The sequence below is a fragment of the Ambystoma mexicanum genome, chromosome 2p, assembly GCF_040938575.1.
Source record: "Ambystoma mexicanum isolate Mex_15411 chromosome 2p, UKY_AmexF1_1, whole genome shotgun sequence".
In the NCBI taxonomy this organism is placed as follows: Eukaryota; Metazoa; Chordata; class Amphibia; order Caudata; family Ambystomatidae; genus Ambystoma; species Ambystoma mexicanum.
The window spans coordinates 52870006-52892805 of NC_090923.1; the positions used below are offsets into that span (position 1 = coordinate 52870006).

A 22800-nucleotide genomic window follows, 5' to 3' on the forward strand; every position below is an offset into this window, starting at 1 on the left:
GGAGCCAAAACCCACCCACACCCAAAAGACCAAGAGAATGGACCCAGGATGACCCTAGGGTCAAGATTCCTAGGCTGTTTCCCCCTTCTACAGATGCATATGACCTCACTGAAGAGGAGCAATACCTCCAGGAAGATGAGGAGTGTTTAGGTGGAGAGGAAGAACATGAGGAGGAGAGATTTGAGGAAGACCCTTACACTAGCGCAGGAGCTTTTGAGGAAGATACAGCTACCTCACAGCCCTGGCACTCCCCATCAGTGCAGCCTTGGCAATCCCCATCAGTGCACTCAGACCCTGATGTCTTTCACCCTTCTCCTCCCAAGGACTCACCTATTGGGAACACCTCCCCCATAGATGACCAACCTTCACTTAATGCACTATTGCGCAAGGCAGCAGCGCATTTTGAAATAGACACAGGGGAGACTCTTCCGGACATAGACTTTGTAGAAAAAGTTATTAAAGAAAAAGCCTCAGTCAGTCCATTCCGCTCCTGGCTTCTATAAGGAGAAGAATAACTCCTTCCCTTTCCAATCCGGCCTTAGTCAGATGGGTCAACCCTCGGATAGAAAAGCTCTTCAGCCCTTCGTCTTCGGACCCTTTGTACATCAGGGGACATTCTATTCCGGACTCTCTGGTAGTTACTAACACAAGAAAGAGAGCGGGGGTACCACTATCTACTAGTGAGACACCACCTGACAAAGAGGGCAAGAAGCTCTATGCACTTGGGAAGAGAATCACGACCTCCGCCGCCTTCTCATCTAGGATTGCGAATAACAATTCCCTACTAGCTAGCTACGCAGATGCACAGTGGAGCAAGCTGCGCAGCGAAGCAGAGGACGCACCAGAACCCCTGCGTTCACGCCTGTTGGCTACTATATCAGAGGGAACTCTTGTAAACCAGGGCATCGTAAAGAACTCCTTAGATGCCGCAGAGACAGCTGGCCGTTCCCTGGTTCAGGGAATACTTCTCAAACGCCATGTCTGGCTGCGCAATTCAGGATTTAAGCCAGAAACCCAGGCTTCCCTAATAAATAAGCCCATAGAGCAAACACATCTGTTTGGAAAAGCAGTTGATGAGGCCCTAGAACATGCGAAGAAGGAGTTTGATACGGTTTATAGTCATAATGTCGAAAAAAAAATGTCGACAGACAAAAATTTCGAAAAAAAAATGTCGAAAATAATAATGTCGACATCCTATACTTATAATGTAAAAAGTCATTTTTTCGAAAAAAAAATGTCGACATTTTTTTTTTGACATTATGACTATAAACCCTTAAAACTATCAACACCCCCCTGCCACACCCCCCAACCACCCTTTCACCCCTCATACTCGACACATACCAATTATTTATTTATTTATTCAATAAATAAATAACCTAAAAAAGGATCATTTACTATGGGGGGGTCCCCCCCAACCCCCCCTCACCCAACACCCCCCCAACCACCCTTTCACCCCTCATACTCAACACATAACAATTACATATTTATTTATTTAGTCAATAATTAAATAAATAAAAATAGTATTTACTATGGGGGGTCCCCCCCAACCCCCCCTCACCCAACACCCCCCCAACCACCCCTCATACTCAACACATCATATATATATATATATTTATTTATTCATACAATAAATTAAATTTCGAAAAAATATCGAAAAATGTCGACATTTTTGTTTGTCGACATTGTTTTCGACATTAATTTGTCGACATTTTGACTGTCGACATTATTGATGTCGACATTATGACTGCACACCGTTTGATACCATCAAGACTCTTGGCCAAATTTCTAGGCCACCTAACAGACGCAGCTATGGCAATAGACGCTCCTTTCGTGGCCAACGCCAGCAGCAAAGCCAACAACAATTTTACTCTGCTACCAACTGGCCCTCTAACCAAAGCACCCAGTTCAGTCAAAGAGGCCAACGTCGTGGCAAAGGAAGAGGGCGCGACTCCAGTCCAAAAGGCCCCACGCCCAATACCAACAAATGACCCAAAGATTCGGGTCCCCTCCCATGCATCACCGGTCGGGGGCCGGCTAACATTGTTCCTTTCAGCATGGGAGGGAATAACGTCAGACCGCTGGGTATTATCCACCATAGCCCACGGATACTGCATCGAATTCAACGGTTCCCCAAAATACAGACCCCCACGGAACCGGCGCATGACACCGGAACACCTCACTATTCTTCTTCAAGAAGTAGAAGAGCTACTGAAAAAAGAAGCTATAGAGGCTGTCCCCCTATCTCAGGTAACAGAAGGTATTTATTCAGTGTACTTCCTTGTACCCAAAAAGGATTTAACCATGCGCCCTGTATTAGATCTGCGTCCAGCGAACAAGTTTGTCAAACCCCAAAAGTTTCGTATGGTGACCTTGCAGGATGTAATCCCACTGTTATCACAGGGGGATTACATGACAACACTAGACATGAAAGATGCATACTTTCATATTTTAATGTTGCCAGCGCACAGAAAATACCTCAGGTTCAAGATAGAGAACAAACACTACCAGTTCAGAGTACTACCCTTCGGGATAGCATCTGCACCAAGGGTATTCACGAAAGTACTGGCAGTGGCAGCGGCCCACCTGCGCAGATTATCCATCCCGGTTTACCCGTACCTCGACGACTGGCTCATAACAGGGGATTCTTACGAAACATGCTTCTCCAATACCCAAAGGACCGTAGACCTTCTGTCCCAACTGGGCTTCTCCATCAACGAAAAGAAGTCCAGCTTAGACCCCAGCCAAATCAAACAATTCCTAGGGACTCTAATTCGAACAAAGGACGGCCTCGTCTTCCCCTCCAACGAGAGGGTTCAAAACATGCTGTTTCAGATCCCCCATTATGTGGCAGGTCGAGAGGTTACGGTACGCAAAGCAATGCGCTTGCTAGGGATGATGGCGTCATGTATTTATTTGGTACCTCACGCGCGCCTGCGCCCAATGCAAGAGTGGCTCTACAGCCAGTGATGTCAGGCCAGCGGACAATGGGACGATCTAGTGGTGGTCTCGCAGGCCTTGGTTCTCTCGCTACGGTGGTGGACAAAGGAAAACCTGTTATTAGGGAAAACTTTTGCCACACCCGCAGTGGAGGCCACTCTAACTACAGACGCATCCCTTACAGGATGGGGGGCTCACCTATCCCATCAGACTGCTCACGGAGTGTGGACTCCGAGCTTAGCATCCAAGCATATAAACCTGCTGGAACTATTAGCAGTGTTCAAAGCACTGAAAGCCTTTCAGGAACACTTACAAGGAAAGACAGTGATGGTCCTCACAGACAGCACCACAGCCATGTACTATCTCAACAAGCAAGGGGGCACTCACTCTCCAGGACTGTCCAAGCTGTCCCAGAATATATGGAAGTGGGCTCTCAAACACAACATGTTCCTACTATCACAACATGTACCAGGGGAACTCAATCTGCTAGCAGACAAACTCAGCAGAGACTTCCCCCTACCCAAAGAGTACGAATGGCAATTGCACGAAAACATCGTCTTAGACGTCTTCACGCAATGGGGTTTCCCGGAAATAGACCTGTTCGCAACCCTGGAGAACTCACAATGCCAAAGTTACGCCTCCAGGTACCCCCAGAACCAGTCCAAGGGGAACGGTCTGTTGATTCAATGGTCAGGGAAATTTGTTTACGCCTTTCCCCCGACTCCCCTCCTCAACAAAGTGGTGCACAAGATGCACCAAGAGCAGGTTACCATGATACTAGTGGCCCCAATGTGGGCCCGGCAGCCATGGTTCGCTCACTTGATGGAGATGTCCCTATCTCCCCCAATGAAACTTCCCTGCCCGTACAACATGCTGTCACAAGGCAAGGGCAGGACACTGCATCCATGCCCTCAGACCATGAACTTAGCAGCCTGGCTCCTGAGATCATAGAATTTGGACATTTACATCTCCCTCAGAGATGTATGGACATCCTCAGGGAAGCCAGAAAACCTAATACTCGCCACTGCTATTCTAGCAAGGCGAAAAGATTTGTCATCTGGTGTAGAAGTAAGAACATCAACCCGGTTGACTGCTCTGCCACTAACATTATTCTGTACTTGACCCATTTACTGGATTCAGGTCTAGTGTTTAATTCCATTAAAGTCCACCTAGCGGCACTTTCTGCATACACCACTTCCCAACTTAAAGTGTCGTGGTGGAAGATACCAGTTATCAAGGCCTTCATGGAAGGGGTAAAGAGAATACACCCCCCGATAGCTAACCCAGCTCCCGGATGGGACTTAAACGTGGTACTTTCTAGACTCATGGGCACTCCTTTCGAACCCATGCACAAGGCAACTCTTAAATACCTCACGCTTAAGACTGCTTTCCTAATAGCTATCACCTCCATTAGGAGAGTAAGTGAACTACAGGCTCTTTCTGTACTAGACCCCTTCGTATCAGTTCACAAGGATAAGGTGGTTCTTCGCACACACCCAAGGTTTGCACCAAAATTCATCTTGAAATTTCATGTAAACCAATCTATAGAACTACCAACGTTCTTTCAAAACCCTTCCAGCTTGGGAGAAAAAAGTCTGCATACACTAGATGTACGCAGAGCTGTCATGTTCTACATGGAAAGAACCAGATCACTGAGAAAGACTAATCAGTTCTTTGTCTCGGTGGCAGCAGGAAGAGAAGGAGATGCAGTCTCTAAGTCCACTATATCTAGATGGATTGTACAATGCATCACTCTGTTACACTCTTGCTAAGAGAGAACTACCCTTCAAGCCAAGAGCACATTCCACTCGAGGCACTGGGGCTTCCATAGCATTCATTGCAAATGTTCCCCTTGAGTCCATCTGCAAAGCGGCTACCTGGAGTTCTGTGCACACCTTTACAAAACACTGTCTAGATGCACACTCTAGATCTGACTCCCATGTGGGACAGGCAGTATTAAGACATCTTTTCTCTACTGTTCCTTCTCATAACCCACCGCCAACTCCGGGTACTGCTCGCTAGTCTATGCACAGCATGTGATTCTAAGCAGATTAACAAACATCAGAAGACAATGCATTACTTACCGTAAAAGCATTTCTGATGGTTGTATCTGCTTAGATTCACATGCGCCCGCCCTTCCTCCCCGCTCGGATGGAAGGAACATAGACATCCTCTACTATATTTCTCTTTTCTGTACTCACTCACGTCTAGAAGGCTCCCTCAGGGCAGAAAAATACAAACAGAGGGACCTCGACGCGTGAGGGATTGTGGGTACAACGCATGTCACTATAGGGATAGTGTTACAGACACGCCTTGTCGACGTCCCCTTTTCGACTACGAAAAACAAAATGCAATACTCCGCAGTGACCACTGGATGTCGGACCTATGCACAGCATGTGAATCTAAGCAGATACAACCATCAGAAATGCTTTTACGGTAAGTAATGCATTGTCTTATTTACCGGGACCACCTGTAATTAGATGAAGGAGTAAACAAAGAATGTTATTCTAAACGGATCAGTAGCACCCGAATGACTTTCGGAGGCTTGTGAATCTACTTAGATTCACATGCTTTACATACACTGCCATCTAGTTGTTTGCTCGGAGTATCCCATTGTTTTTTCAGATTCAAAAAAGATGATCCTTCACGCGGTGATGTCCTCAGATTTGTTTTTCCGCAATTGGTTTGCTACGTTCCTCCGAAATGAAATAGTTTGGTTTTTCCACTGCAGCCGACCAGCCAGTCGCACGACATCTAACAAGTCACTCTCGGAAACAGATTCTTGGAAGCGGATCGCTTTCTTACATATGGTAGGGAGATGTGCTGTTTTATTTGTATCGTGCTCATACACAAGTGATTCAGAGCGCGACAAGGCAAAGGGAGTGGAACAAGGGAGGACTAAACAACGATCTTACTAGGCCCAGTGACCCGAACGCGCAAGTGCAGGGGAGAGGGAAGGGGAAAAGTTCAAGGGGGATGGTAGAAATGGAAAGTGCTGAGCAAGGGATAACACCACAGCTGGTAGTGGAGCCAGAAAGGTGGCAAGTGCAAGCTTTGCAGTGCAGACAAGGGGTGTCTGATAAGGGCATGTAAAGGGACTGTAGGGTTACAGATACAGACCAGGAGGTAGTCTGGCTGTGTGGCTGGGTGGGCAAGGACCTGGGCCTGAAATCGGAGGGTAACCAGGTGCACAGTGCCAAATCAGACAGATCAGTATGGTGGAGGAAGAGCAAAAGCAGAAGCAAAGATTAAGGTCTTGAGGTGCTTCTGGAACCGGAGATGGTCCTTCTCAAGTTTCATAGTGGCAGGGCGGCTGTTCCAAGCGAAGTCCCCCATCAGAGGAAAGATCTACCCCCAACTCGTTGCTTGGAGAAGCCACTGACCCTGAGGGAGTTGGAGGGGCGAAATACTGGTTTGGGAAGGAGGAGAGGGGGGTGGCTATTTGTTTCTGAGGAGCCTTTCTAGAAAGGCTTAATGCGCTTACCTGATTTTTTTTTTTTTGATTTTTTTTTTCTCGGTTGTTTATTGTTCGCCCATGGATAATAGCCCTTGTAAATTCTGTCCTTGGTGTAACTCAAAGTTCCCTAGAATGGTGACATACCCTGTGTAACTGCCTTCCCAAGGACCTCGCTGAAGTGGAGTGCTGTGCCTGTAGACCATTTAAGCCCAATCCTCGTAAAGAGTGTGGAACCAAGCACTGGACTGCTTACACCAGAACACCGTCCCCCATAGAGTGACAATATGAGTTGCAAGAGGGCCAAAATACTCACTGTCGAGGCCCTTCCCTGCGTCAAAGGCCTGGTGTTGCGCTGCGCCTCGCAGAAGACTGTGTTCAAGAGACTTCCCATACACACAAACCCAAATAGTCTAAATCCCGATGGCACCTGCTCCAAGCTGTGCTTTGAACATTTGGGTCACTCCAGAATCAAAGGAGTCTGACCAGGCCAGTGCATCGAGTGCAGTCAGCGAAGAAGCACAAAAAGACCAAAAGCACCTCCAGTACACACACGCGCATGAAAAGGAAACATCGGGCAAGAGAATAGGGCTTGCACGTTGCACACACCTACCCCATGGTGGAGCCACCACCAATTGCTCCTTTTATTTTTTTAAGTGGCAATGTTGAGGGACCAGAGAATAAAACGGTTTATTTCTTAGGGGTGAAGGCAGATTATAGACTCCACATTGTGCAGTGCCATTAATGCAGTGGTGTTGGCAATCCGGCCCTGTGTGATCGAAATGGAGGCCGTGGCCAAACATATTCCATACGCATCTGTTTAGCAAGATTGTATTCAGTACCCTTAGGGTGCACCACAATAACCCTGATCTCTTGGCAGTAGTAACCCAACCTTTGGTATAAGTCTGTACTACACAGGTTGCTAGTGTGGACGAGTAGCCAGGCTTATCTCAAGAGGGGTCAATGTGAGCTGTAGGAGAGTTACAGAGGTTCAGTGACCAGTATTTAAGCAGACACTTACACACGGGGTTTCTTGATAAAACAATTAATTTTATTTCCCAGTCAATCTAAGCCACACAAATATACTTCAAAATGATACTCTGTTTAGTTCAGAGTTAGTAAATACCCATTTGGGATGGCATACAGCAGAGACCTACACCCCCAGGTGACTTCAATTACTAGTGTGCTGTTGACATTAATGTATTATTGTTGGCATTCAGATTTAGTTAAGGGCAAGTAAAAAGGAAAATATTATTAGAGCAAACAAGATGCCTTAAATATTTCTTAGCAGGCAAATACTTTCAGATCCCCCCAATAAGAGTCGTTCGGTTAAAAAACAGGTTAAGCCAAAGTCAATAGAACAGATTCTATACGGGCTGAAGCACTTCTTTGAAGGTAAATAGAAAAGTCTTTGCACAATGTTTCAGAAGTCTTTGAAGAAAAAGATGAATCAATGTAGGGCCACAAGCTGTTATTCTTGTGAGTAGTAGATGATGCAAGCAACTCTACAGCAAGGGGTAAGTTCTCTTAGACTGTGTACAGTACCATTTAAAATGAAGAAAAGATGCAGCAGATGACTCCTGTTTCTGTGCAGCTCTGCAGATCTCACGGGCCTCAGTCGTGGGGACAAGAGGGAGAATGTCGGGCGACTACTGCACTGGGACGGTCAAAACTTGCAACGGGCAAACTTCACTTTCAGTGGGAGTTCAGTGTTTCAGCTCCGAGCTCGCGTCTAAAGCAAATAGCAACACTGCAGTTCATGGCTGTCTAGATGGACTTTCCTTGCTTCTGGGGTCCCGCACTCGGGAGCTCAGACTCCGACTGTTCGGCAAGGACAGCCACCCTGCTTGGTGAGAGACAGCTAGGCTGCAATGAAAATTAGAGAACTGTATAAAAGGGGAGGAACTTGAAGAGGACGCCTGCTGCAACTCCTGGACCGTTGATTTGCCCAGTGAAGCTCTGCTGCAGTGCCATAATACCAAGTTCGCTTCGACAGAGAAGCCCCGGCAAGGTCGACTTCTCCTCTTGAGTTGGTGGGACGAATTAACTCCAAAGTAAGCCACCTGGACATTCATCTCGGAGCTGGTTGAATTTCCAGAGTTGCTGCTGGAAACTGTAGAGCCAGGGAGAGGAACACCAGTTTGTGTGCATTGCTTTTAAGTTGTACAGGAGCTCCAAGAAGATCCTCCGGACTCCCAGGAAGCAGGACTGACTGAGCCTGAGCCCGAGCCCCCTCAGGGTTCAGGGCCCCAGAAGCAAGGAAAATCCATCTCGACAACCAGGAACCGCAGTGTTGCTATCTGTGGTAGACGCAAGGAGCTGAAACACTGAACAGCCACTGAAAGTGAAGTTTGCCGGTTGCGATTTTAGACCCGCCCAGTGTAGTGCAGGAGTCCCCCAACATCCTCCGTCTTGTCCCTACGACTGATTGCCAGGAACAGTGAGATCTGCAGGAAACTGCCAGGAACAGAAGTCATCTGCTGCATCTTTTCTTCATTTTAAAGGTACTGTACAAAGTCTAAGAACTTGCATCTTGCTGTAGAGTTGCTTGCATCTTCTACCACTCACAAGTCTGACAGCTTGTGGCCATACATTGACTCATCTTTTTCTTCAAAGACTTCTGAAACATTGTGCAAAGACTTTTCTATCCATCTTCAAAGAAGTGCTTCTGCCCATATAGACTCTTGCCTATTGACTTTGGCTCAGCCTGTTTTAACGGAATGACTTATTGTTAAAGGACAGTTGTACCGCGCACTATCACCACTGGAGTGGTCCCCTGGTGCTCTGGCGGCTCTGAAAGTGGAAGGGAGGGGTGGTGTTGGGGAGAATTCTCTGTAAGGCTAATTTCCCAAACCTAGTGAGTCCCCCAGCAGCTTTGCTGGATTTTTGGGGTTTATTTTTTTTCTCTCCTGCTAAGAGAGATTCTTTTACTCCCACTCTTAGACATGATTTGAGGTGTTCCTTTAACTTTCCATGTGTTCTATGGGCTATGGGGTCTTTTACTCCATAGGGTCTCATGTGTTTTTGATGTGGGTTACACAGCACCCTCCGTGCCGTAACCCAGGGGTGTTGTAGCGACCCCCCAACATAGACTCTATACCCTGGGACTGACTGTCTCCCAGGGCATGTAAAGTCACCATTGGCTTTACTAGTCCCAAATTATGAACAGAAACCAGTACAAACAATCATATTGTGGACATACTGGTCGGGGCAATTAGATTGCCCCGGGGTCTGTTGTTCGAGGGGGCACGTCTCCGTCCCCCCTGATCGAGTTATGGCTGGTGGCAGTGGATACTACTTTTTATATTCGACCGCAAATATATCTCTATGGGATTTTCCCATTGTTCGAGGCTACCAACTTTAATTATTTAATTCTTATAGCCTCGAACATACCGCCGGTTTATTTAATATTAATTCACCGGGTGGTATTTTTTGCCAGAACTCGATTCTAAAATGGCGTTTGTGTTCTCTTCTGTGACGCCAACCCACGTCGAGCCCTTTGTTCCACTTTTTGGCGGGCTTCTCCACAGAAGCCTCCAAAAGTGGTGCCACTCTGTCTGGGTACCACAGGTGGTGTGGGAGGGGGTTTAGGCACCCTGGACTGAGTTACCTTGGTAACTCAAGTCGCACTCTTGTGTGATTGGCCCAAGTGGTGAGCCGGCCAGCTCACCACTTAGCATGTTTGATTGACAGCTAGGCTGAGTGAATGGGGGTGTGCTGCATAAAAGCAGGGCTTTGGGAACTGGAACTTCAGAAGTCGCCACAGGACCTAAGAATCCGAGGAGGGAGAAGCTGAGCCGACCTGCAACGACGACACCACTGGTGGAGCCCTGCTGAACCGTCTCGCCACTTTTCCCGACGACGGAGGAGATCTCCAGTCCGGAGAGTCTTCTTCCTTTGACTGGTGGGGACAACCAGTTTTGCCTTCTTTTCACCTTCCTGGAGCATCTCGTGGCCGCCTTGCCCGTGCCAAGCACCCTGGCAACCAGAATACCACGGTTTACCACTACCTCGAAGAGAAGGGGAGCACCTTTTACCCGGAGAACTCCGCGGCTGCTTTCTTCCCTGGCAGTGCAACGACCTTCATCTTTCCTCCACGGCGAGACCTCTTCTTCCTCTGGACGAAACACCGACTTGCACCTGCTGCCAGGAACAACGGCCCCCGTTGGAGCTTCCTTCACACTTAAGGTACTGTGTCCCGCCTGGCTTCCCTTGCGACAGATCGTTCGGGGTGACAGTAAAGCCTTGACTTTCTAACCTGGGCTGGCCTGGGACAACCTAGTTAACTTTTCCTGACTTTAATTTCATCCTTTTTGTGCGAACTATCTACAAGACTCTTTGGGCATAACCCCACTGTGTGAACCTGGACCCCTTCTGCTTGCTCTCTCCAAGAGTGGCCTTGCAATTGACTGCCTTGCTCTCCAGTAGAACTCTGCCTATCCTGCCTTACTGTGGTTCTTTGTAAAAGTATTGAAACTTGTGTGCTTCCTTAACTCTGCCTTTTTCCCCTCCCTTTCTTTACAACTTATTAGAGTGTCATCTTATGTTAAGCGCTCACCTCTGTCTGAAAATAAGTGGTGTTTCTGACTGACTTGTCTAATAAGTGAATAGGGATGTATATATATATATGATAGTGACTGTGTGCTGAATTTACGTACCTCATTTTTGCTAGTGTAAATCACAAGTGTGTTTTTAAATAAATAATTATATACTTTTACACCAAAGCTCTGGTCAGTGTTTGTACTACTGTGTCTCTGTACCTATTGTGAATACTCTGCATACTGCCTAACTCTTCTTGAGGGAAGTCTGACTGCTCAGCCACAGCTACCGAGTGAATCTGTGTGGTACAGACTGCTACCAAGTGGGTTTACTGCCTAACACCTGTAGTCTTACATTTTTTGCAGTGGTCCCTAAGGGAACTGCACAGGTTTCTGCCTAACAGGTGGTTAGTGGGAAGAAGCTGGAAAAGTGCAAGAAAGCAGTGATGTGCTGTTGGCGGCCTCAGCCCGGTGAGTCCGTTGGCTGTGCCTGGGGTGTTTAGCAGCCGGTAGTCATTGTGTACTGTTGTGCAAAGTCTGTGTTTTTGTTTTGTTGTTGCAGTGTACTGAAGTTATTGCGGTTTGTTGTGCTGTAGGTTTGTGGTTGTTTGGAGTTTGAGAGGTGCATGCAGAGGGGGGAAATTGTTAGTGCAATTGGTTAGGTGGCATCATTATCCTGAATTGAGGCGCTAGGCTTCTGTAACATCCACAGGTAGGGTTCAGGAGCACCTCCTGCTCCTCTGTCCTGATCTGGGTCCGTCCAGCCTTCGAGGTCCCTTTCACAACATATCCCTTCCTCCCCCAGTCTTCACTTCCTACTCATACGGCTAGCGCACCTGCCCATGTCCACAGCTCAGATAGTGTGGTGTTTGCTAAAATCTCGATAATTCCACTATACTTTGGTACCTGGTGGCAACTATGGTGCGGGTGTTGGGTGGGATGTTGACTCCATCTCAGTTAGGGTGTCTCCTGTGTTCCCCTCTAACTGGCGTCCTTCGTCCAGGTGCCGTGGGAGCTTCTTCACATAGAGAGATGTCACCAGTCTGTAATGGGGTTGTCTGTGTCCACTCCCGTTTACTCATCCCTTTTCCTTTCTGTTTCGGTTTTCAGTTTGAGTCTGTGGTGTTGAGCCAGGTTTTTAGTAGTTTCCTAAATTTTAGGTGAGTTCTGGTGTTTCTTAAATCTTTTGGGATGTTGTTCTAGGTTTTTGCGGCTAAGTGGTAAGTGTCCCCCAGTTTCTTCTTGAGGTATGGTTTAGGTTCCAGGCGGATTTCGTTGCTTGACCTGAGAGGTCTTGCTGGCTTGTAGATTATTTTCTTTTGTAGGAATTTTGCTCCCTGTCCACTGATTGCCCTGTGCGTTATGCACATTGTTTTGAAGGTGATGCAATAATTTACTGGGAGCCAGTGTAGTGTTTTTAGGGACGGAGTGATGTGTTCTCTTCTTGATAGTTTAAGTAGTAGTCTGGCTGCTGCATTTTGGATCCGCTGTAGTTTCTTCAGGAAATAATCTGGAATTCCGAGGTAGAGGCTGTTTGCATAGTTGATACTTGACATGATGAGGGCGACGATAGTAAGTTTTTTGTGCATGAAGGAGAGGAATGGTAGTATTCTTCTTGCCGTGTGCAAGATGAAAAAACATTTCTTGACTGTTGCATTTACTTGTGGTTCTAAGGTTAGGGTGTTGTCCATCAGGACTCCCAGATTTTTTAATACCTTAGATGGTGATGGTGCGGTTCCCATTTCCGTTGGCCACGGGATGGCGGTTTCGTTCTCTTGGTCTTTGGATATGATCATGATTTCAGTCTTTCCTGGTTTGATTTTCAGGCTATTGGTAGTCATCCAGTTGAAGACTTCTTTTGGACACTTGATTAGGGTTGAATCATAAACTTGGGTGTCATTGATTTTGTAGAAGATTTGGGTATCATCTGCGTAGTTGTAGCATGTAATGTACTTTTTGAAGATTCAGATAACCGGAGTCTGGTAGATGTTGAAGTACAGTGGTGATAGTGAGGATCCTTGTGGCACTCCAGTCGTTAACTCTTGGAGTGGATTTGAAGGGTTTAATCCATATGGTTTCTTTTCTGTCTGCTAGGAATGATTTAGTCCAGAGTAGTACTGTCTGTTATGTCTGTCTTCTAGCCTTTTGGTTAGGGTGTCATGACTAACTGTGCTGAAGGCTGCGGATAGGTCAAGTAGAATGAGGGCTGAGGTTGTTTGAGTCTGCATTGGTTTTTAGGTCGTCCCAGATGGATAGTAGTGCTGTTTCCGTTCCTCGTGCGTGTCTGAAACCGACTTGAGCTTGGTCTAGCAGGTGTAGTTTTTTTAATGTATTCTTGGGTTAGTTTATATAAGTAGGTTTCCTGGAGTTTTGCCAGGTAGGGGATGTTTGAAATCGGCCTGTAGTTGGAGAGGTCTTCTGCGTCGCCGCTTGTGTTATTCAGAAGTGGTTTGATATATGCTGATTTGAGGTCTTTGGTACAGTTAATGTTGCTAGAGAAAGGTTCATAAGTTTTCTGTAGTATTCTACTGGCGTTCTTTGTGCGAGGATTGATTTGTAGATGTCCGAGGGACAGGGATCCATGGGCGAACCAGCTTTCTTGCTGTTTTACCAGCAATGCGAATGCCTCTGCTGATATTTCAGGGACGTTTTTGAGTTTGTGCTGAGGTTCAGTTATGGGTTCGCTTTGTAGTATGTTGTGGTTGGTATGTTTTGTATGGATTGTTGTAGGTTGTTGATTTTTTTTTCTTGAATCCGTCTGCCAGGTCGGGGGATCTGAAAGTATTTGCCTACTTAAGAAATATTTGTGGTATCTTGTTTGCTCTAATAATCTTTCCCTTTTTACTTGCTTTTAACTAATTCTGAATGCCAACAGTAATACATTGATGTCAACAGCACCCTAGCAATTGAAGTCACCTGAGGGTGTAGGTCTCTGCTGTATAGCATCCCAAATGGGTATTTACTGATTCTGAAATAAGAGGTTGTGTATTGTTGAAGTATTTTTGTGTGGGGTTTTACAGTGCTCCCTTCTGAAGCAGGCTTATACTAACTGACTGGTAAATTAATAATTGTGTGTAAGTGCCTGCTTGAATACTTGTCACTGTGAACCTCTGTAACTCCCCTACAGCTCAAATTGACCCCCTTGAGTTAAGCCTGGCTGCTCGTCCACACTACCAACCTGTGTAGTACAGACTTATACCAAAGTTTGGGTTACTACTGCCAGGATGGTCAGGGTCGTTGTAGTGCACCCCAAGGATACTGCATATAAATCTTGCCTAACAAGACCTGAAACTTGGTGTGGGGAGAGGTACGCCAGCTTGTGCTACAAGACTCAAATCTGCCAAATTTCGTGGTTCCAGCATCAAAGGGGCCTGAGAAACAAGGCAAAGTCGGACTGTGACAAGTGTCCTCCTGCTTCGCCATGCACCTGTGGCTGTCATCCGAAACAGCTTTCCTTCTTCCAGTACTGTGCTGAGATTGGCCCTGCATTGGGTTCTTCTGCATTCTCAAACCTGAAGACCTTGCAACAGCATTTGTTGCTGCCCGGAGAAGTGCTCAAACCTGCCACCCCTGGGCAACAGGGACCGGAGCTGAAGGCGGGAAAAGCGACATCGGACACACTTCAGAAGACCTGCCAAGTACCAAGAAGAATCTGAGTATGGCCGTGACTTGTAACGATAATTACCTGAACCCCTAACTCCCTTTTTAAACCTTTGATAACTTAGAAACATTTACAACTGTTTGGCTTTGCCGGTGCTTGCTCGTTCAAGCACTCCAAAGGTTGAGGTGACTTTCGTTAGTCAGAATAATTTGTCCTCCACCACTTGGAACTCTTAATTTAACCCCAGAAGCCCTACACTAATTTGTCCATCTCAAAAACTGTGGAATTTTGGAGAACCTTTGGGCACAAAGCCCCATACATCTTAAGGTTTGGCTTCTAAAGATAGTGTTGTTTCTCCCAGTCAGTACTGGGAAACTGTTTCCCTTAGTCTTTTACTGATCACTTATCAGTACACAATGCATCCTCCAATGCAGTGCAATGGGGGTTCTTTTGTATGGCCCCGACTACACTAAAAGGGATGTTTTGGTTCCCGAAGAAGTGCTTAAGGCAAAACTGGTGGCAGCAGTTACTTTTTCATACTTTTGACTGTATTGGTTTTAGCCTTATCATGTTTGGCAACTAACAGTAGCTAGTGTCACAACATGGCATGCTACAAGGTTTTTTGTTTGTTCCTTGGACATCTTGTCCTTTGGCCTTCTTCCTGCCCTGCCATGAAAACCCTTTTATGGTCCTGCACTTGCCTGGGAAGGACTTGCTTTTCGCAGGCAAGAAGTATACCATGCGTGTGGGGTCCCACGGAAGTGGACTGGGATTGTCTGGTCCAATCTAAATACTGGCACCTGAAGGTCTGGTGTGCATGCCTGAGTGAAACCCACAGTGCTCCCTGATTGGACCACTGCTGGTGTGCATGTGTGAGGCAGATTTCGCCATTGGAAGGCTGAGTCTGATCACTCAAAGTGAACAACTTTTAAAACTTTTGCCTTTGTTTGGCGTTGGAAAAACCTCTTGCAGAAAGCCCTTCAAAAGCTGTGAACTGTCTTATTCACTTGAAAACGTCTTCATCTAACTTTTGACCCATCTTCACAACCCCCAAACTCCTAGCCTAATCTTTTCTCAGCTCGTAAACTCATGGAAAATATTAAAATATTGGGCCCAATGCCCCATACAGCTTGCCATTCTATGTTGGAATTGCAAATCTTGGAGACAGTTGGTGCTAACCCAATCACTTGCCTTCCTTTACAGGTATTTGTGGGTGGGAATGTATGATTTTGCACCAACTACAGTGACTGCGTATATGTTGTATAGTTTTTAGTATTGTGTAATATTACTTGCCGTTAGTCGTTTTTCTGAACCTAAAATAAATATATTTTTATAACAAAGTGTAATCCTTGGTACTCAATGTGGACCCCTGACCCCACTCGCCTTCCAGAGATTTAGCCTTGGCGTCTCTCCGTGCTAACTTGATTGGTGTGGCTAAACTCACAGAAGTTGCTCCTGGTTCACTATAACAAGGGTGGCCTCCTAAACATCTGTCCACCAGGCCAGTGTTTAGAAATCCTTTCTAACTGGTTTCTGTTAATGTCGAACCCAAGGGGCGTGGCACAAGTGGCCGTCTAGGGTGTGAAACTCTTGAGGTGCATAGCAGAGGGCCAGGTTGGGATGTCGGGATGCACTGTGGTGGTTAGGAGTTCAGTCTTGCAGGGGTTGAGCTTCCTGTAAGACCTTAACATCCATGACTGACTCAATGAGATTCAGGCCTTGAGCCTGTGAATGTCTTTGATGGAGGGATATCTTGAGATAGATCTGTGCGTCATCTGCGTATTGGTGGATGTGTGGAGCGAGGAAGGTTCCAAGCGGTTCCATGGAAATATTAAATATCACGGCGGGAGATGGTCCTTGTGGGATTCCACAGGTGATGGGTAGATCCATTTTGCCTTTGCCACCATGCTTGGATACCCCAGTTATTTGGCAATCTGTAACCATGCCTGACACTAAATTGCTAGTCTCGGGCAACTGATAAACGTGCAGAATTTCAGCTCTGCAGTTATAGTATGCCACCTGCGTTAAAGAAATTGGTTGGAGAAAGCTAGTTGTGTCTAACTGGGACTTATGCTGCACATTCCTCTTTTGACGACATAGATCAAAAAGTTAAAATGGTTAAAACCCCAAAGGTTTTTCTGGTAATTAATTTTGAATTAATAAATCTGACTATTTTTAGCTGTCCAGTCTTGCCACAATTTACATAAGCGTCTCTCAAGAATCCTATCACTATTTTGGAGGTGAGGGAGTATCTTAAATGCTCAGGGTCATGCTTCTTTGAGCAGTTTTTAAGGCTTTTTCAAAGATCTTGCACAAAACTGCCCTAATGTAAGGACTTTCTTTTAACTTTGCAGATGTTGTGGATGGAGACTTGATGGAAATGCATAGCACTGAAATCACCAAAGGACCAGCAGTATACAGCCCATCCAGATATAACTACCAGGTAAATGATAATGTAGGCAATTGAAGGCTACGCAAGAACATTCCAGATGTCTGAAGAAGTAAAGGTGCATCATAAGGAGGTAGCTGAGGGAAGGCTTCTATGTCAAGAACTCTGTTATTGGAACATTCTGAAAATGTCGTAACCCGTGTGAGGCTTAATATGTATTAAAAATAATGGATTCAGTCGGAGAATGGGCAGAAACTATTCAACGTACCAGTTTCTGTAGGTTTTACTGGATTGCCATTTCGTTTACTTTGCTTAAAGGCTAAGTATTGTCCAAGGCCTGAATAGCAAGATGGTTAGTGGCTCTTATGAGCAATTGTAATCCTCCTTTAGGTAACAATGGCTGCTTTAATATGAAAGCTTTCTACTCCAGACAGTCTGAGACGCTACATGGTGCTCGATGTCTGTACACATAAGTAGGTGCTATTTGGATTCAATATTTAGGCATTGGGCACAGATTGGAGCAGCAGCACTAAGAAACCACTCTAGAAGATGACCGTGCATTAAGTCACACAAAGGAATCTGATGATGGTGCAGAATCTCTGGTTATGTGTGTCCAGCTTGTGTCATGGACCATCTAATGGACATCTGCCTTGTTACACTCCTAGTTTTAGCGTTTGCAGTTTTGACAGAGGATGTATGTACAAATGGCTTCTCTGGGGTGAAATGCAAGAGATGTATGTGAAGTAGTGCTTCAGGGTAGAGGGTATGTGGCATTATAGGTGTTGGTGTAGAAAAGGAAAGGGTAGTTGTAGTTGGAGATGCTGTGCCCTTGGATTGTAATATTGTTTTGTTTGATGCATGTTTACCTTCTTTTCAGCTCCTGCAGTGCGAGAGCCCCCAGCCAGAATCCCTGAGTCTTCTCCAGCAGAGTTCTTCTCCATACAGAGGACCCACGGCTCCATCTCCTAGTTACAGCTGTCGAACTTCAACACAGAGAGCAGGATATGGACTTCCTGAAACTTCAATACCCCCTACTACCGAATCCAGCCCTGTTCATTCGAGCTGTACAGACTCTTGCACCTCTTCCTCCTCCTCTGCTCAATGTGCAGTGAACTCTGTGCATTACAACAGCCAGCCACTTTCTGGTGGTAGCACGAGTACTCTCCCAAAAAGAAACTCTCACCATAGCCGCTGTGGCAGTGCTGCAAGTCCTGAACATCATGTAAATGCAGACAGTTCATTGCTGGACTCCGTTTCACCCCCCAATACTGGGGCTTTAATCTCCACCTCTGCTTCACAGGGGTCTCGGTCCATCCATTCAGATACACGGACTATAAACTTGCCCAGCCCTGGGCAGCCTTCGCTGTACTCCTCCAGGGTATCAACGGTTAACAATACACAGCACTATGCTCAGCGCGGGGCAGGAGTCCACCAATACAGATTGCAGCAACTTCAAAGTTCAGGGGTAAAGACTCAGACTGGACTTTCCTAGGACTTAAGTGAGGCAACAGCCAGTCAACACCAAGCCACAGACTATTCCTGCAACATGCGGACTCACCCCTGGCCCAGCGTTTCACACAGGGCACTTTACGCTGGGAGGCGAGCAAGGCCAGTGGTGTCAGGATTAGGCTTTCAGGCACTGTTGTCCTCTGACATTTGTGTACATTGTACAAAGCAGAGACTTGAAAGAATGCAGCGCTCACAGTTAAATGGACAACTTAGAAATCTAAATCATGGGAAAGATTGTAAGTCAAGAGAATGATTTGCCTTGGGGCAATTTCTCTCCTCACCAGAACCTCTTGTAGTCACTTGTGCAGTAAGGAAAGTTTTTATATGAAAACAATTAAAAATGAATAAAAATGTAATGGGGAGGGAGGGGGGAGTGTCAGGGAGGGCTTAAAGAGCACCTATATTTGTAGCATCAGGTTATAACTGTTTGGGGGAGGGTTGGTTAATCTGTAGACTATCATTCCAGTCATGGACAGACGGATGCACTTTTTATACTCTTGTGACCAGAGCTGCCCTCATCGCTAGATGCAGGGGTCATTTCGGTATGTTGACAGGTGTGCGTGTGTGTGTGTGTGTGTGTGTGTGCGCGTGTGTGTGCGCGTGTGTGTGCGCGTGCGCGTAATCCCCCTGTATTTGAACTGGTGATGCTGAAATAAACCATGTTTTCACTGTGGCAGCGTGTCCTGCCTCACCACAAGCACTCAACCTGCTGACAAGTGCATTGGGTTACATGTTGATTGAATGGCAGGATGTTGGAAAGCTGTGAATCTCAGTCTGACTAAATGATTGCATGCAAAGGAATGGAGAAGAGGACGGGGGAGGAGGATGATGGCAGCATGGACTTTTCATTGATTGTCTCCTTCGATGCATTGAAAGCAAGTTTGGAAAGCTGCTCTGCTTACCAAATCGATGGCTCCTAGTTCTATCCCTGGGACGCACTCCGGTCATGCTTCGTCTGTTACATTTTATATGGTTGCCAGCTTATTTCTATCATTTGTTTACTGTAATATCTGGCATTAGTTTTTTATTTATCTAATTTTATATTCAGTTATAACCATTGTAGGTTAGCTAATATACAAAAGTTATAATCCATGGTGCTGCAGTGACTGTCATTTTCTATTAGATAGAATAAGGCACAGTCATCCCTCCCTCCCCTCTATAGCTTTCTCTCTTCACATCTTTAATGCACAGTCGTCATTTTTTTCGTGACTGTTACAGAATTTATCTTTATTTCGAAATTCCAATCAGGTGTTTGTTTGACCTAAGGGAGATATTTTTAAAATAAGAAACAAAAATCAAATTTTTCTAAAACTGTACGACTGTGAGAGTGTTGGGAATGGAAATCATGTCACCCTTGTTTTGGGTTTCCCTGTATACTGTACAAAATGTGTGTAAAAACAGGGCACTTTGAGCTTCAGAGTTGCGTCCTCCCCTTTCCCGTAAGCAAATGCTGAGTGATGACCAATGAAAAGCAGCATGAACCTGACATTCCAACCGCTTCACGCGCCTGGCGCATAAGCAGATTGAATCAGCAGGGCCTCACACAGTGGCTTTCTGAAAGGGCAGGCGGCTGCTTGTTAACTCAATGGTGTTTTTACACAGTGCTGTAACATTTGATCTTTCAGAGAGATGTAATAATTTTGATAATAAAATACTTACCTTGATGCACTGTAATTTTAATTTGTAAATTGCACGTATTTAGATGGAAGGGGTCATATTCATATTATGTACATAGTTGGGAGTGGTCTGCATATGTTTTTAACTAAGAAACTTAACACACAAAGTATTCATAACCTTTTGAAAACGTCCTGTGTTGGAGAAGACGGAATGACGTTCTTTAGAAACATATGTAGATTGCACTAGGTTTATTGGTTCTTCTGGTGTACAGGCATTTTTTGTCTCCCTAAATTTCAAAATTGCATGCACAGTGGTAGCCATGTTGTAGTGTGGTATTTTCATTGGTCCGGTAGTTACAACATTAACGTGCTCTCAATTCAAAGGAATAGTATTTAAAGTGTCGAATGAAAGCGAAATTGAGGTGTTTCAGACAATACTTGTCTAAGAAATAACCAATCAGATTATTACTTCTACAGAAATCTCGCAGTGATCCTCCACAAGAGGGTGATTAATATTCAAAGGATGACCAATCCACCCTGGATCCATATTATGATGACCCAGACATGTCTTACCATCTCCAGAGGACCTGGACCAACTAATCGCTGATTCCGCTATAGACAATCAGCTACACTGCTTCATCCTCCTGGATCTTTCTACAGCCTTTCATACAATAAACCACACACTACGGAGGAACAGGCTTCTCACCCTAGGCATCAAAGACCCTGCCCTTAATTGGATCGCCTCCTTCATCTCCAACTGCTCACAAATAGTTTTCCTCCTCCTTTCTCCTCAGCCTCCACCCAGTTTCAAAAGGGGTGCCACAAGAAGCCTCCCTTTCACCACTCCTCTTCAACATCTATCTAAGCCCACTGCCAGCCCTCATCTGCGCTCACAACCTTACGTGCTATAACTACGCAGACGATGTGCAGATCTTCAAAATCCCCAAATTCCAACACTTGTCACCTCCCAACCTTGCCTTTCGTCTTATAGATCGACCATTGGATGACTATGAACCATTGTATCCTCAACTCAGACAAATCGGAGATCCTAATTTGTAGCAGAACAGCTCTGATCCCCCCAACAGTTACTGTGGTTGTCTGCCCTTGGAGTCCCACCTCCCTCGCTCCTCCCACCTATCCCCCTCAAAGCACATCGTCGTATCCGGAACCTGCCACTTCCACATCCTAAAACAAATCTTTCCATACCTCTCCTACCCTCAATCTGCAATACTGGCAATTATCTTCCACCTGGACTGCGCAAACTCCCTCTATCTCGGCGTGCCATCACACCAGCTAAGGAAACTTCAACGTGTGAAAAATACATCAGCCAGTCTGCTCCTCACCCTGCCACTTGGAGAACACATCACCCCTCACTCAGAATTCTGCACTGGCTCCCAGTTAGCCTAAGAGCAACCTTCAAAGCCATGTGCATCATACACCGAGCACTTCAGAAGGAACTCTGGTCCCGAATGATGAACAGAATCATCCACTGCCAGCCAATCAAACCTCTGATCGGGCTTTGCTCTCTTTCTGGCTATTCCACAGCACCTCCCCACCAGAGTTGTCAGCTCGGCTTTCTCTATCCTAGTGCCCACTATATGGAAATGCTCACCCCCACACCGAAAACTACCTTTTTCAAAAAAGCCCTTAAAACCTTGCTTTTTGCCACTTTATCCTGAAAACCCCGTAAATCCCAAGTATATGAACTGTCTTCTCAGGCGGTAATCTTGACCGAAAAAGGGCTAATCACAACTACACTAGTAGAAGCACAATGGTGCAATGGAACCAACACCACCTCCAATGCAATCATACACCAAATCCACCGAAAAGAATTTGGAAGCACAACCTGTGTACCTCCTGTGGTGAGTAGTTGGAACATAGACTTTTGTTGCTGCTCACCTTTTTTTAATTCAAGCCGCAAGAACCAACACAAGAAGCCAAATACCTGAGCGGGCAACCCAATATCTGAGCGCTTCCAATGATGGCAAGGTGTGTTATGGGGCATTTGTTTAGCGCTTTTTACCATTGGTATGATTGCAAAGCACTGTGGGTTGAAAGCCCTGGGGGACCGTAGTCCATGTCAGTGGAGAGAGTAATGTATTTGTGTGGGTGCAATCAGTATGTGTACAGCCAGTGTGCAATAGTGGTGTCTAGCTGCATACTAGTGCTAAGTGTGAAGCATTGGTTGTGAGAGATCAGTAGAATGTGTGCAGCAAGACAAGTGTACTTGGTATCTGCATTTGGCAGTTCCGGTGTTTGAGTGAGACTTTGCAGCTAGGCCAAATTAATTGAGGGGTGTAGATGCATTCTTTTGTTTGTTGGTCAAGAGTAGACAGTTAGCATTGTGGTGTGTCTGTGATTTCCAGGGTGACCTTGTTCCTGTTAAACTTCCAGTGTCTGTCAAGGGGGTGATATCTCCTTAGGGTTCATGCTGTTGGGATAAGGTCCTCACTGTGTCTTGTTGAGTCTAATTGCTTTGGTGAAGACTGACGGCTGGTGACAGGCAGATCTGCCCCAAAACGCATGTTATGGAATTGGTGCTAGCGACGTCCTCGGTCGGTAGTTCTGCTAAATGGATTCCCTGATTAGTTCAATCTACTAAGGCATTCCCAGAAATGTTTGTATTAGTGCTTTCTTGGACTGATTGTGTAGTGCAAATTGCATGGCCTTAATCGAGCTCATGAATGTTGGTGATGAATAACTCTAGGCCGCCGAGCGTACGGTATTTCTGCGGATGAGGTAATGAGTCCTACTCG

At 45.9% G+C, this 22800-nt stretch overlaps 1 protein-coding gene across 5 annotated transcripts in view; it reads left to right on the forward strand.

The window, feature by feature from the left end:
* The window catches only part of SETD5 (SET domain containing 5), an 875459-nt gene extending 855367 nt beyond the window's left edge, over positions 1-20092 (forward strand). For all 5 annotated transcript variants that reach the window (XM_069643234.1, XM_069643237.1, XM_069643236.1 and 2 more), the window contains 2 exons: positions 16885-16973; positions 17797-20092. In XM_069643234.1, coding sequence (XP_069499335.1) covers positions 16885-16973; positions 17797-18411 — 704 coding nt within the window. In that variant the 3' untranslated portion in view covers positions 18412-20092. The remainder of the gene's footprint in view (positions 1-16884; positions 16974-17796) is intronic.
* Positions 20093-22800: the final 2708 nt, after the last annotated feature.